A 14,932-nucleotide genomic window follows, 5' to 3' on the forward strand; every position below is an offset into this window, starting at 1 on the left:
CTCTTTTGACATGAACTGATGAACCTTGTTATTTTGCATGGCTTTTTCCAAAGTGATTTTATCTTGCCCACTATGACCAAAATTAGGGTCGACATCATGTTAAAAATATTGACCCTAATTTTGGTCATTCCACTGTGATAATTTTGCTTACCCAATTTGGGCAAGTAGTTTTGGTCTTTATTTCAAAACACTTGCCTAACTATTACTTGCCCCAGCCAATTGGGCAAGTTCTTAATATATAGCACCCTGCTCTTTTCTTCTACTTCTCATGACTTTAATGACTTGAAATGAAGTTTAATCTCTGAGGAGACTGTTGTGTCCAGTGATTTGAACAGTATACAGTTGCCTATGACAGGGCCAATACCTTGATCTGAAGTAACCTTATGCAAAGTCTGAAGTCAGATTTAAATTATGAAATCTTACATCCATGACATTTTTTTAAAATGGCAATGGAATTCATTTTTTTCTAGTAACTTCTGATAAATGAAGATTTGTAGAAATACTTAGTTTGTAGGTGGGGCAAACCACAAATTATGCAGAGTATTCAATCCAGCCAGAAAATGTGAAGACATTTTAACTACAGGGTCAGGATGTGTCTTTCCTCCTTTTATGTAATTTCCTGAAGTGAAATTTGAGCCAAAAAGATAAGCAGAAATTATACCTATAGGATTTCCGACCTCCCAGCAGTACAGCCTGTTCGGTTGGATAGATCACGAAACGAGACAGTCAAACTGTCAACAAATTACAATTAAAAATCTAACTGTCAACAAATTACAATTAAAAATCTAAAACAAATCTTGTCATTAAAGCAGTCACACACAGGAATCCTTTTCTTCATTTATACTTACATTGATCAGTAATAAACGAGACAAAGGGAAATGCAGAGAAGCCAATGTGAAAAATGCACAGAGCATTTTGTAGCAGGTGGGTGTTTCATAAAGCTTTTCTCAAGTTACGAACAAATTTACTGACGACTTTACAAATGACTAGTGACCCTTTCTTAGGAACTAAATCAGCATCATTGAAAATCTGGTGTGTATCATTTTCCACAAAAAGGATCACCAGTCGTTTGTAAAGTCGCTTGTAACTTACAAACAGCTTTGAAACACCCACCTGGATTCCTACAATCAGATAAGCAGAGCTGCCACCCTGGGCCCCGTCTAACAAAGAGTTACGATTGATCCAATCAACGTCACTCTATGGAAATCCACCAGTGTCATGATTTTTTCTACAGGAAATTTGTAAAATGTCCTTTGAAAACAAAGGAGAACACATCAAATTGTCAAGAAATCAATGAATTTATGGATATACATTCATATTTAGAAAATTTTATGAACAAACATGCATTTTTACATTGTGACATCACTGGCCGTCCATAGTTGCGATTGATCGCATCAATCACATCTCTTTGAAAGACAGGTCCCTGATCAAGAAATGTCAGTATTTCAAACAGGTGAAACAGCTGAAAAAATTTTTAATGAGAAAATCATAATTTTCAAAGCAATACCATAGGATGACACACAGACCTAAACTTTATCAGTATTTTGCATGGAACCATCAATATTATTATCTTTTTCAGTACTGTTTACTGAAAATCAGTACAAGTTTGCAGATCTGGAAAAAGCAGACTTTTATAAGATGCCTACTGGTAATCGATCCAACCAATTGACATATCTATTATGTAATTACGGTATTTTCCCACATAACAAACTTATTTGATATTTGGATGTACATGAACCCTTTAAAACTACACTTTTTCTCCCTAAAAAGATTCATGCCAGTAGAATCTCCCACTCAACAGGATATACAATTAAGTAGTCTGCAATTACTAAACCCAACTTAGAAGTATAATGCATTCCATGGAGTTAAATTTTAAAAAAGAGAGATCTTCTCAGTCTTTTTTAAAGAGATTTTGAAAATGAATTTGAAAATGTTTTCTTTTTCTTTTTTTTAATGTCAGGGTAGTTTTTAAGTTGATGATTTTTGAGTGAGAGTACTCAAAACAGGTTTGTATATGGAGACTATTCTCAATTACCCGCAGCTTTGAATGAACCATTCCCACTTCCCTGAGCAACATCCTTCCCAAAACTAAAAACCAAATTTGGTATATAAGTGGGAGTAAACTGGAGTCTCTAATTTAATGAGGTTTGGTATAAAAGTCACCATCACACCAACCCTTTGGCGCTCCATCAAGCATTACAAATACCATCAACAGAATACTCTGTGGATTGATACATGTTTAGTCTGCTTGTCAACAACCATCAAAAGGCAATTGACAAAGAGTTTCACTAGATTTCTGTACTGGTAATAAACAGGGGTGAAGTATTTGTCTCTGTAAGATCAAAAGTGGACAAATATTGGAATTCAAGATGGATCTCGAAAGTGCTTTTGAAGAAGGTTTCGACGAGGATATGTTTTCAAACATGACAAATTACAACGGAACAGCAGGGGTCAATTATCCAACGAGAGTGGTACTTGCTATTGCGTTCCTGATCATGACCGTGGTTGGCATAGTGGGCAATGTCTTTGTGATTGGTGCGGTGATACTGTCTCGGAGGCTCCAGACACCGATGAACGCCTTTGTGGTGAATCTTGCGGTGGCCGATCTCCTGGCCTGTGTCACGTTCCCTACTCAGGCTGCAAGTTTGCTGGTGGGCTACCCTGTTTGGTTGTGTGTAATTACAGCACTCATGGACATCACCTCCCTTGGATGCAGCCTCATCACCATCACGCTGATCGCAATCAATCGCTTCATCCTCATCACCAAGACTAAGAACGTCTATCAGAAAATGTACACTCCTATGAACCTGGGGATCATGATTGTGATCGCCTGGGTGATAGGTCCTCTCTGCATGATCCTGGCATCTTCCAGGGTCTGTGGAGTCTACCTGGTGAAGCATGGTGCTGGCTACCTTAGCTGGTTGGTTCCCATCTTACTTATTGCAACCCTGGTCATCATCCTGGTCTGCTACATACTCATCTTTCTCTTCATCAAACGCCACGTGGCACGCTCCATGGCAACATCCAAGCGCCTTGACATTTCCATCACCAAGAATCTCCTTTACGTGGTCTGCGCATTCTATGCCTGCGTCCTCCCTTTCACCATTGTGGTATCGACGGGCAGATTCTTCATCCCACCCGCGGCTCTTGTCACCGTCGAGACCTTCTTCACGGTCATCCTCTATATGAACAGCGTGGTGAACCCAATCATCTATGCTGCAAGGCATCCAATCTTCAAGCCCATCTTTGTGTATATGATCAAGCGCCAGTGGTATAACATACCGGAACCATCGCGACTTGCCAAGTCATTCGGGACGGACCAGAGAGATGGACATTCCCTGGACAAGAGCATATCAAGCAGTGTCAAAACAGAGCTTACATCAGCTTATGTGTAATTTCTTCACCTTTCAATGTTCCTTCTTATCTCATCTTATCACTGTGTCATTTGAATGGAGATGGCTATATGAAAATCACTTTAAAAACAACAACTATGGATTAATAAAGTTCAAATACATGTAGTTCTCACTCACATAAACTCTTGAAAGAACGGTGTTTCATGAATTCAATCCATGTGACTTTCAATTTATAAACTACATGAATAGATCATGTCTACATGTATGTACTCATTATTTTTTTTGACTCATCAACTGGTATTACAATGTTTTAGAATACTGGAATATGTTCAATGAATTTATCGATCACCTAGATCTTTTTAGGGCACCCATGGGCATATTCATGTATAGCACTTAGAATATGTTCAATGACTATTATAGATATTTTTAGGGTACCCATGAGCATCATGTATAGCACTTAAAATATGTTCACAGATCTTTTAAGGGCACCCATGAGCATATTCATATACAACACTTAGTTATGTTCAATGACTAGACATAGATATTTTTAGAGCACCCAAGAGCATATTCATGTATAGCATGTTAAGCATCTCACTAGCATTCAACAAAATTAAATGTAAATATGTCCAATTATCAAGGTCTTTTGCAGGAGAAATCTTTTCTTATATTTGTACATTGCTTTTGAATATATGATGCAATGCATTGAAATTTCATCAAAATCTAATAGGTAAACTTGATCTTATTTTGTTAGGGCAGACTTGGAAAAAAACTGTGAAAATGTTCATATACACACAATACTTATGGTGCCAATTTCTAAAAGGGCATAAATATGATAATACACAATACAACATCTGTAAAGTAATATAATTCAATATCTTTGGAAAGTTTATGAAAGGTTGTGTGATACCAATAACTTTGGTTATCAATCATGATACACATTATTATAACTATTTACAGTTATATTCTTTCAAAAGCAAGAGAACTAGGTTTAGCATGATGAATTATATTATTTTCAAAGGAAGTGATTGGATTGGATAACTAAGCAACAGAAAAATACTTGAAAGCAAATATTTTGTTAAAGATATAGAGCTATATTGTCCATGATTGAAAGAAATGTGAACTGTATTGTATGACAACAAACATAAACATGAATTGTATATAATCATGTTTGGTTGATGAAGCATGATTTAAAAAAAAAACTATCAAAGAATTGAAAGGAATATCATAAAGCTGAGTCAGAAACTGATGTGCCTGACTGCACAGAGATGATTTTTTTTTCTATCCCGACACTGGGAACAGAATTCTTAGAACACAAGCATTAAAATAACGAAATCATGGCTTTTTCACCCCAAAATTATACATGGCTTGGTCATGGTAGGCCTACAATGTAAATATTTGTGTGAAAACCATGAACTGGCAGTGTATTGCAGTGTATTGCAAATGTGGGTATCCATAACAAATTTACATTTACAGTTGATGCGAGACAATAGAATACACAATACTGAAAATAAAGGAAAATATATTTAATCATGAACATATTCATTCAAAAAAAAGTTCTTTTTAAAGCCTGAAAGTTTCTTTGTATGAAGCTGACCAACACAGAGACAACCCAAACACCCAATAAATTTTAGGATTGTAAATGGTTGTATTAATACTTGTATTTTGTTTATTTATATTAAACAGATTTCTATAGTTCTTGTGGATACCATGCTTAATATTTATGCCTATCACTGAAATATGTGATATAGCTACTACACACAAGGTGATTGACTTATATTTTCTTTTAAAAGGTGATTGATAGCAGATAAGAAGGATGAGATTTCCAATATATAAAGTTACATAAGAACATGATCCAGTTGCTTGTTTGTTTTATTTTATTTTTCACCATGCATAACAAAAATAAATTGACAGAATATAGTGTTACATGGATAATGATACATAGTACTGAACTAAACCAAGCAAGATATGTTTGAAGCGCAGAGTCTCTAAAATAACATCATAGGTAAATAATTTGTTTGAACTAAAACGTGGCTTGAAATAAGCATTCATAAAAAAAACTTAATTGAAACAACAACTAAAAATAATATCCCAATAGCATGCTAAGATTAGACATCATTAACATCTTGAATAAAAAAACAACTTGTGGTAACCTAAGAAATATAAATGATTGTCAACAGTAATTCTTGATGAAACACCCCTTAGGTTAAAAAAAAGTAAAAGGAAAAAGGAAAAAAAATAAACAAGAAAAAAATAGAGTCATTTTGACAAACTGTGACATATCAAAAGAACTTTGGGATTTCCCCAAATTTTGTTTTTGCAGACTACGCACTTTTCGATTCAGCAGAAGACAAGTTCAGGGTGGAATTTCCTTTAAAATGAAGGGCTGGAATTGAAATATATATGCTGGTAATATCAGTACCAACAAAGTGGTAATAAGATCACTAAAGGAAGAGAAGACAAGGGCTCAAAATATGTCACTCATATGAGTGATCTTGTTAAAAGATGATACTTGATTGCATTTTAGGTCAATAGGACACTATCAGCTTATTCAAAAACAAATGGCTTATTCTGGGAGTTGATATTGAAATATTTCCACAACTTTCACTGTAAAGTGAAAATAAAATACAAATATTATACTGCACATGTTTAGAACATCTGGCAATATGTTTATCAACATAAAGACTAAGTTCTAATTTAAAACAAGGCCCTGTTCCTAGTGATGTTGACAGGTTGTTAGTTTTCTTTGTGTGAAACATGGAAATATGCAGGCCTGAAATATGTGTAATTTCCTTTCTCCTAGTTGTTAATCTGTTCTTGAATGTTTCACCTTTGTCTTTTCCTTAAATGTATACATTCTGTCACTAATCCGAGGTGCTACCTGTAAAATAATATAATTCATCTGTATGTGTTGCTATTTTGAAACACTTGAACTTTCCGAGAAATGCAATTAATATTGTTATTTATTTGAAAAATGATATTGTACTATATTTTATGAAATATAATTCCAATGGTTCCTCATACATGTAGTATATATAGAAGCTGATTAGTAGGATTGAATGTTTGCAATCAATCCTCCATAACCCTCATGCAAAGGAAATGAAACCTAAATCTCTTTATTTTATCCCTGGTTTTCACGATGCAAGATATTGAATAAATCAATACTATACGCAGATAGTTTCAGTCTATGTGATTCATGGATTTATCAAAGGGCGAGTTTTATGACGATATGTGGTCATGAATGGTGTGCAAATTACGATATAAGTGGTAAGGGTAAATGACAAAGGGAACGGGGAGAAGAGAGAGCAGGGGTAGAAGAAAGAAACAATGAAGGAAAAAAGACAAGAGGAGAAATGGATGAGAAGAGATGAAGGATGAGAAAGAAGGAGGGAAGACGGAGAAGAAGAAGAGGAGAGAAAATGGTGCATATGGTGCGACAAATAGATGAGAGTGATAAAGGAGAAGGTGCAGGAGAAAAGGAGTAAGAGGAAGAAGAGGAGAGGAGGAAGATATGAAAAGTGTTACAAGTGGTGGAGGAAGAGGAGGAGGAGGAAGAGGATGGAAAGAGGAGGGGAAGAGGAGAAATGAGGAGATAGTGGTTTAATGGTGTGATGAATAGGAAAAGAGTGCTGAAGAAGAATATAGAGGAGATAAAGACAGTACGTAGATAAAAGATTAAGCAGAAGAGAATTTCAAGGAGAAAAGGGGATACCAAGAAGGTAGTGGATTCAAACAGTAACAGGAGTGAGAAGTGTGATAGGATGGTGAAGAAAAGAAGGGTTTACATTCCCTAGATAAACGCTCCTCCGCTATTCAGTTTCAATCATTCAAATTTTGTGGGCCTTTGTGATTTATTATTAACAGAAACCTAAATCCAGTTTCAATTTTTTCCACAGCTAAATATGTTTATATAACCAGAGTTTTACACCCTGAAGCACACATATGCAAAACATGCAATACCTCTTTGCAAACTTTGATCATACTTGTACTGTAGGTATGATACAATGTTCATTAGATTTATCACCACGTACATGTACATACATGACAGAGAACTCATAGATCACCCTCATATTACAATATGAAGGAACAGCTGGCCAACGAAATACTTCCTTGATCGAATCTTGTATAAATATTTTTAAGAGATGGATGGCTGATAATGTGATAGTATATAATGGGCCAAAGGGATTAGGTGAAGGACAACATATTAAGGAAACAAGAAGCTCAATTGTTCATTCCTTTTAGGGGAATTTCTAGTTTTACACTTGTCTTTAACTGATAAACACTTGAATGCTATTTAGGAAGAATATTATAAGAGAAAGACCACTGCATAGGACTGCCCATCAATGGCTATGACATTCCACTGATATAGAAAAATGCAAAAATATCAGGGCAAAAATAATAATCCAAATCCATATTTTACTGTTCAAAATAGGTATTGGAAATAGAAATACTCTGAAAATTAAATTTGCCAAATTGATTGTGGGCCTGGCAATCACTGTCCAGCACCAGATCAACATTGCTCTACCCCTTCCTTAAAGGACAAGTCCACCCCAACAAAAACTTGATTTGAATAAAAAGAGAAAAATTCAACAAGCATAACACTGAAACTTTCATCAAAATCGGATGTAAAATGAGAAAGTTATGGCATTTTAAAGTTTTGCTTATTTTCAACAAAATAGTTATATGAACGAGCCAGTTACATCCAAATGAGAGAGTTGATGACATCACTCACTCACTATTTCTTTTGTATTTTATTATATGAAATATTAAATATTTTTATTTTCTCGTCGTTGTCATGTGAAATGAAGTTTCATTCCTCCCTGAGCACGTGGAATTCTATTATTTTAACATTTTGTGCTTCAGGCAAAGGAGGTCCTAATCGTCAAATTCGTAAAAATTGAAATATTGTATAATTCAAACAATAAAAAACAAAAGAAATAGTGAGTGACATCATCGACTCTCTCATTTGGATGTAACTGGCTCGTTCATATAACTATTTTGTTGAAAATAAGCGAAACTTTGAAATTTCATAACTTTCTAATTTTACATCCGATTTTGATGAAACTTTCAGCATTGTGCTTGTCTGATTTTTCTCTATTGATTCAAATCAACATTTTTCTGAGGTGGACTTGACCTTTAAATAATTTAACGCCAAACAGGGTAGCAGCAATCTGCATCTTTTAACGTCTGATGGCCTGACGTGGCCGGGGCTTGAACTCCCGGTTGTGAGCTGGGTGCTCTACCAACTGATTTTACAAATCGCTAAGCACAATGAGACATTGTATACAATTTTAATTGCACAAAGCATATAACATACAAATTATACATTTTTAGAACATCTGGTATTATGTTTTTTTTTCTTCAAAATATGAGAGACTTTCTCATTGTTGAGAGATCTATGCAGCTCTAAATTCTACAAAAGATGATTTTTTTATGTTTTCATGCATATTTTTTGTAAAGTGTGTAAAAAAATAGTCACCATTCATGTATGTTCATCAATGAGGATCAGCTTATGAAGACAAAAGATTTAAAAAAAAAACACATCTTTCTACACATACACACCCATACGAGACACACAAACTATTATCCCATTGAACAATACAAATCTGACTGGAACCAACACATTATAGATAATGCGCACCATGCATGATGCGCGACTGCAAAGTAACAATTAATGTCACAATTGCTTAGCAAGGCTTACTTTGCTAAGTTTGTGATTGACCTGAAATCACGAGTGATAAGCAAGCAGGCATATAAATCGTTCTAAATAAAAGCTTGAAATACATCTTGTACAGCCTTAGGTAATGTTGACTGGCTCTTCTTTCAGGAAACATCAAATATGTTACCCTTAAAAGAACCATTCAGGCCAATACGATTCTGTTGCAAGCGACATATTTGATGTTTCCCTCGAGGCCAATAAATATTATTTAAATATTCTCTGGCCTTGAAGGGAACATTTGATATATTGCCCCCCAAAAAAATCACTGAGTCAACATTATGACCACCTAAAATTGTCACAAGAATCCACACATGCACGCATAGTGTCCTCATTGTGCATTGGCAGTTTGATATAGCTGAGAGTGGAACAAAGGAAGCAATTCCTCGGTCATCCGGATTCCTAAGGAGAAAACCTGGAATGATGTATGCTTCCAAATTGGATTTTGGGTAAGCATGTATTAAATATGATTATTTAGCAACTTCAGGCCATCGCTCACCATACGACTGTTCGCGATGCGATTTTGGAACAAATCGCATTTTGCTCATTTTCTGAAGATTTGTATGGAACATATCATTTTATTTGAGGTTAATATTAAATGAAAGAATATTAATATAACCATTTTGAAAGATTGCAAGCCTTTATTTTGGAGTAAAGGCCAAATTACTTTCAAATCGTAGCCAATCGTACGACTGCTATGACATCATTACGACTAGATATTAAATTCGCATTTATTCTGAGACGGATGATAGCATAGTCACAGAATTTAACACAGGTATTCGTACGATGATTTAGAACATTACACAGTAAGATATTCCAAGTCTCAATATCAGCATCAAGTTCTACTCCATTTTATTCTGAAATCGGGTCGCAGACCAATCGTAAGGTGTGCGGTCTCCTTAAAGAACCTTGCATCACATCTCATCTGTGGGTATGCCCAGAGCAGGGAAGGGCAGAGACGGGTAACTTGTAGCTCTTGTCATAATACAAAGGTTTGGAAAACCGCAGACTTGGCTTGCATGTGCACGGCACACACCTCTAGCCCAACTTTATCGCAATGAGCTAGATACATAATTATTCAAGTTAACCCTATAACTATAATAATGAAGCATAAGTTTGTAAAGCACAACTTTTAAATGAAATAGGCTGCGAGGTCTCTCTGCAAGGCAAATAAAGCTCATTAACTAAAGAGGTATGTTTTTAATTTGTATTAGAAGACATTGAGAAAAAGATAGCTTCTTTCTAATATCAATTGGCAGGCTATTCAAAAGTATCAGAGCAGCAATGGTTAATAAAAGAGTGACTTTTATTTTGCAAAAGGGGGTCCTGGAACAATAATTCATCAGTGGAGCTGCTTGAGTATCAACCATGTGATTGGGTTTCAAGGTTGAGTTCAATGTTAATGGAATAATTTTTTTGATGGAAATGTTGAATGTCTAAGGTTAGTCTGCAGTGACATTAGCACGTTCCCAGCAAAGAGGTAAAATTTTCTTACCTTGACCAAGTCTTTGGGCCAGCCCGATCCCAATACACTCCGACTACCGTATCCATACGTATTGCCACCATACTCCACAACTTTCCTTGAATTTGTATTGGGTCCAGCATATATCACAACCTAAGCAGGAAACAACAAAATAAAACAATATATTACACATTAACTGATCTCTAAATTACTGCATAAATTGAATCTTTGTAGAGAAATAATGCAGGAATAGCGTGATTTCTAAGAAAATACTGGATTCTAGTGTGCCAGAAATTTATATGAAATTTAATCAATACAAATGGCAACCTAAAATAAGAAATATGATATGGCTTATATTCATGTGCTACTTAAAGGTTCTTATCTTATTCCAAAAAACTGATAATAAAAAACTTTTACAGATGTTTTACTTAGAAACAACTTTGTTACCTCTGAATTATTCTTTTAATATATAATGGGTGATTTCAAGTTCAGTGTTGACCTTTTGGTGTTGGTGTTAGGTCAATTTTTACACAAATATAACACTAAACAAAAAATGAAGATGAAGATGCATTTCTATATGAACCTCAAATGCATACAATAGCATGTTGTACAATGTACTTGGCAAACTGTGAAATACCAGTCCTTCATGGACACATTGTTGTTTTTTGTGGATGTAAATGAAACACACAATTCAAAAGAATATATAAATAATCAAGACATCAAAGTTGGTGCTTATCTCATTCAATTATCAACCACCATGTCACTTTAGTACCAATGACCTTCCTCTGATCATGCGCAGAATCTTCTGATCAAGCGCAGAGTGGAATTACGAACTGGCTTATTTGTAAGAGATTATCAGTAGCACCATCTTTTTGTTCCACGAAACACTCACCTGAGTTCCGTAACACAAAGATTAGCCATCAATCGCTAAACGGACTGGCTAATAAAGATCAATGTTACACGCGACTTTAGTTTGAAATTCTGACCAGGAACCAATCAGTGTGGTTCTTTCATATTTGCAATTCATCGCAAACCTTTGTGCTACGAAGCCCTGACCATGTTCTCTGGGCTTCAACAACACATAAAACAGGCCTTTATCATCTGATTCATTGGTAAATTGCTGATTGGTCTACACCCACTTCATCTACTTTCTTGGTCTCATCCTTGTTTGTCTACTTACTATTGCCATTTAACCCACTTTCCATTTTGTCTAATATCCAGTGAGGCTATACCCATTTTGAATAATTTTCACTTGGTCTAACACAACTAGGTCTATATAGTGAGATGAACTGTTCATACACTTCATTTCTAACAGTGTAAAAAATAATGAGTGTAGACTTTATAACAAACTGGCCATTAGACGAGATGAGAAATAGACTAAGTGAGTACTAGAACAAGTGTAGTGTAGAACAAATGGCAATTGGAACAAATTGTTAGCAGGCCAAATGGGCTTTCGGCTTTAGCCCACATGGGATGAGACTATCTAAGGAGTAGACCAAGTGAATAGAAACAATATATTCTTACCTTGTCATAATCATACTGGGATGCACAACGGGGTTCAAATCTGAGATAGAGACACCTTGCACCCGGGATGTGAACAGTTTCTCTGAACTTGTAGTTATCTCTGACAGGGTGGATGGTCTCGACTGTCTTACCAGCGGCCCAGGGCGCCGGGATTCGAAGCTTTGTCAGATAGTTCTCGCAGCTCTTCTCACTCCTGAACATTAACAAAAAATCAAAACAAAACAAATACTTAGAGGTAAAAATGTTTGTCAGGCAGCAATGTCAATGTATATTCAATGATATCACTGTTATATAAATCTCCTCCTCCTCTCCCTCCTCTTTAACCTCCTTTTCATTTTCTTTCTTCTCTTCCCCTCCTCTCCCACTCCCCCCTCTCCTTCCCCATCTCTCCTCCCCTCATCCTCTCTCCCCCTTTCCTCTTCCTACTGCTCCCTCCCCTCTCCTCCCTTTCCTTCCTTCCCCTGTATTCTGAGTATGTTACTCCTCTAAAGAGAGCATAATACAAGATGACACCGTGAGTCTGTACTCACTTCCTCTCTCCTCCCTTCCTTCTTCCCCACTCCCTCTCTAGTCCTCCTCCTCCTTCCCTCCTCCTCCTCCTTCCCTCCACCTCCCCTTCCCCCCCCCCCATCTGCCTGTATTCTGAATTTGGTGCCCCTTCAAAGAGAATATAATGCAAGAGTCTGCACTCACTTGTCTTTGATGTGACTGGCAAGAAGGTCTGTGACAACATCATGAGGCTGAGAGCTGTTCTTATCCATCTTCTTCTCCTGATGAGCAGTGTTTCCTATTGCCATGGCAACCTACCAAACAAGACATGTATGTATAACATAATGTGCAAATCATGGAACTGTATCATAAAGCTTTGTGAAAGAACATAGGGCTGATATAGGGGTCTGTAACTTACAAGTTCTGCTTTATTTTAGACCATTCATAATCCTTACAATTAATAATGATAATGAAATAATAATGATAATAATAATAATAACAACAACAACAATAATAATCCAAGCTTTTGGGAAGTTACAACTGATGCAGAGGTTCGAGCCCTGGTCACGTCTTTTGGATGGTGACGTTAAAGGTCGGTCCCAGATGTAAATAATCAATTCTGATTGATACATGTCTGACAAATCTCAAACACACACACAATAATAGTAGTGATAATAACAATGATAATAATAATAAAAATAGTAATAATAATGACAATAATAACAATATAATAATAATAATATCATCAATAATAATAATAATAATAGTAGTGAAAATAATGATTATCATTAATATGGAAATTTTTCAAGAGGATACAAGGTGCAACTACTATTAGTCCAGCTGTAGCTTGGAGCTGCCACTTTATAGGCAGACTTTCAAGGAATTATATATCATGTTATTGTTTGCTTAGAAATTTATTAGAATTTCTTTATTAAGACCATTTTGAATATTTGTATTTATATTTGAAACTAAATAAATATGGAGAACTGAAACTGAAAAATACCTGACTGATGAGGACAGTCAGTCTGACAACCTGAGGGACCAAGGCTTCAGCTAGATCCAGACTGCGCAGGTTAGGATGACGTAAGGCTGTGACTAGACCTGGTAGCAGATAGCCTAGTATAGTTCCTTTCACTACCCGGTCCAGGACCTGCATCTGACTGGCCTGACCAGAGTTCATCAGGTCATTGCACATGCCCAGTAGAGTTTCCAGAATCTGGGATTTGAGAGGAATTTTATGCTCAAAATGTTATATTTTATCGTTGACATCAGCAATGTCATCACTTATTGTCACTGAACACTACCAAATATTACTAAACATTACTTATCATCAAGATCATCACCATCACCACCGTCAGTAAAACAGGCATCACTGCAAAAGGAAGCCCTGATTCTTATACCAAAATTTTTCTTGTTGTCATAATGTTTTCTTCCGATAAAGCCAAATAATTTCAGATGTGGAATATTAAGTCATCAATCACTTCTTGATGTCAGGTGACAAGACAAACTATCACATGATCTGCTAGCTGGATAGCTACATCCAGCTCACCACGAAAGTGATGGTTTGCCTTCCACCTTCTCCAACAGTGATGATTTGCTGCATATCAAATATCACAGTCATCATTATCATCATCATCATTTGTTCAGCGTCACCTGTGCCTGGGAGGTGAAAAGCGAACTGAATCACTATGACCTGCAAGTCTCTCCTCCTCCTGATATAACTAATGGGGGGAGTGCATGTGGACCACTACACCAGGGTTTCCCTCAATAACTGAGAACATTACATTACCAACGCCATTAACATGGTCTTGCTGATCCTTACCTGTTCGCATCCATTGAATATCTTAGTGGCCAGTTTGAGAACAGTGTCCTCTACCTCCTTTGTGCATGGCTTGGGCCCGGTCGGTGGAGTGGTAGCAGAAGTTCCCTCCTCCATCTTCTCGTCATTCATGATGATACCTTGTAAGATGTGTAGCTCAAGGGATGTTAGGAACTGTTGGCAAGGGCTGGCAAGCTGTGTGGATATATAGTACAGTGTCAAAATCAATTAAGGTACATATTGATAAGTTGTTTTTCTGTTTCAGTCATGAAAAGGAAAATCAGAATTCAGCTCTGTGGTTCTGTTTTTTTAAGAACTTGAAAAGTACATCGCAACAAGCTTTCCGCCCTGTGATTTGTTTTCGCACCAGACATCAAACTTGATGTTGACTCTCTGATTTTTGTTCATGAATATTAAAGAGCGCCATTAAGTGAGATTGGCTTGGCTTACAACATCTCATAACTGATCAGGGCCCTGTTGCAAAAAGAGATGCTATCAATCGCAACTCAAAAAATCATGCACAACTTGATTTTCAACCAATCAACAGCACGCATTTTAGGTTTGCGATTGAT

The 14,932-nt window shown here is 36.3% G+C and overlaps 2 protein-coding genes across 5 annotated transcripts in view; one reads left to right on the top strand and one right to left on the bottom strand.

Annotated features, from left to right (window-relative positions):
• LOC121408599 (probable E3 ubiquitin-protein ligase HECTD4) overlaps window positions 1-14,932 on the bottom strand; it is a 75,863-nt gene that overhangs the window by 44,530 nt on the left and 16,401 nt on the right. For all 4 annotated transcript variants that reach the window (XM_041600121.1, XM_041600122.1, XM_041600123.1 and 1 more), the window contains 5 exons: window positions 14,364-14,555; window positions 13,545-13,757; window positions 12,746-12,855; window positions 12,053-12,245; window positions 10,562-10,681 (listed from right to left, as the gene is read on the bottom strand). In XM_041600121.1, the coding sequence (XP_041456055.1) occupies window positions 10,562-10,681; window positions 12,053-12,245; window positions 12,746-12,855; window positions 13,545-13,757; window positions 14,364-14,555 (828 nt within the window). The remainder of the gene's footprint in view (window positions 1-10,561; window positions 10,682-12,052; window positions 12,246-12,745; window positions 12,856-13,544; window positions 13,758-14,363; window positions 14,556-14,932) is intronic.
• On the top strand, window positions 1,991-6,523 carry LOC121408601 (mu-type opioid receptor-like). Its single transcript, XM_041600124.1, has one exon. It carries the CDS (start codon window positions 2,370-2,372, stop codon window positions 3,393-3,395), a length of 1,026 nt encoding a protein of 341 aa, XP_041456058.1. The 5' UTR covers window positions 1,991-2,369; the 3' UTR covers window positions 3,396-6,523.

Source organism: Lytechinus variegatus, chromosome 2 (genome assembly GCF_018143015.1).
Source record: "Lytechinus variegatus isolate NC3 chromosome 2, Lvar_3.0, whole genome shotgun sequence".
Taxonomy (NCBI): Eukaryota; Metazoa; Echinodermata; class Echinoidea; order Temnopleuroida; family Toxopneustidae; genus Lytechinus; species Lytechinus variegatus.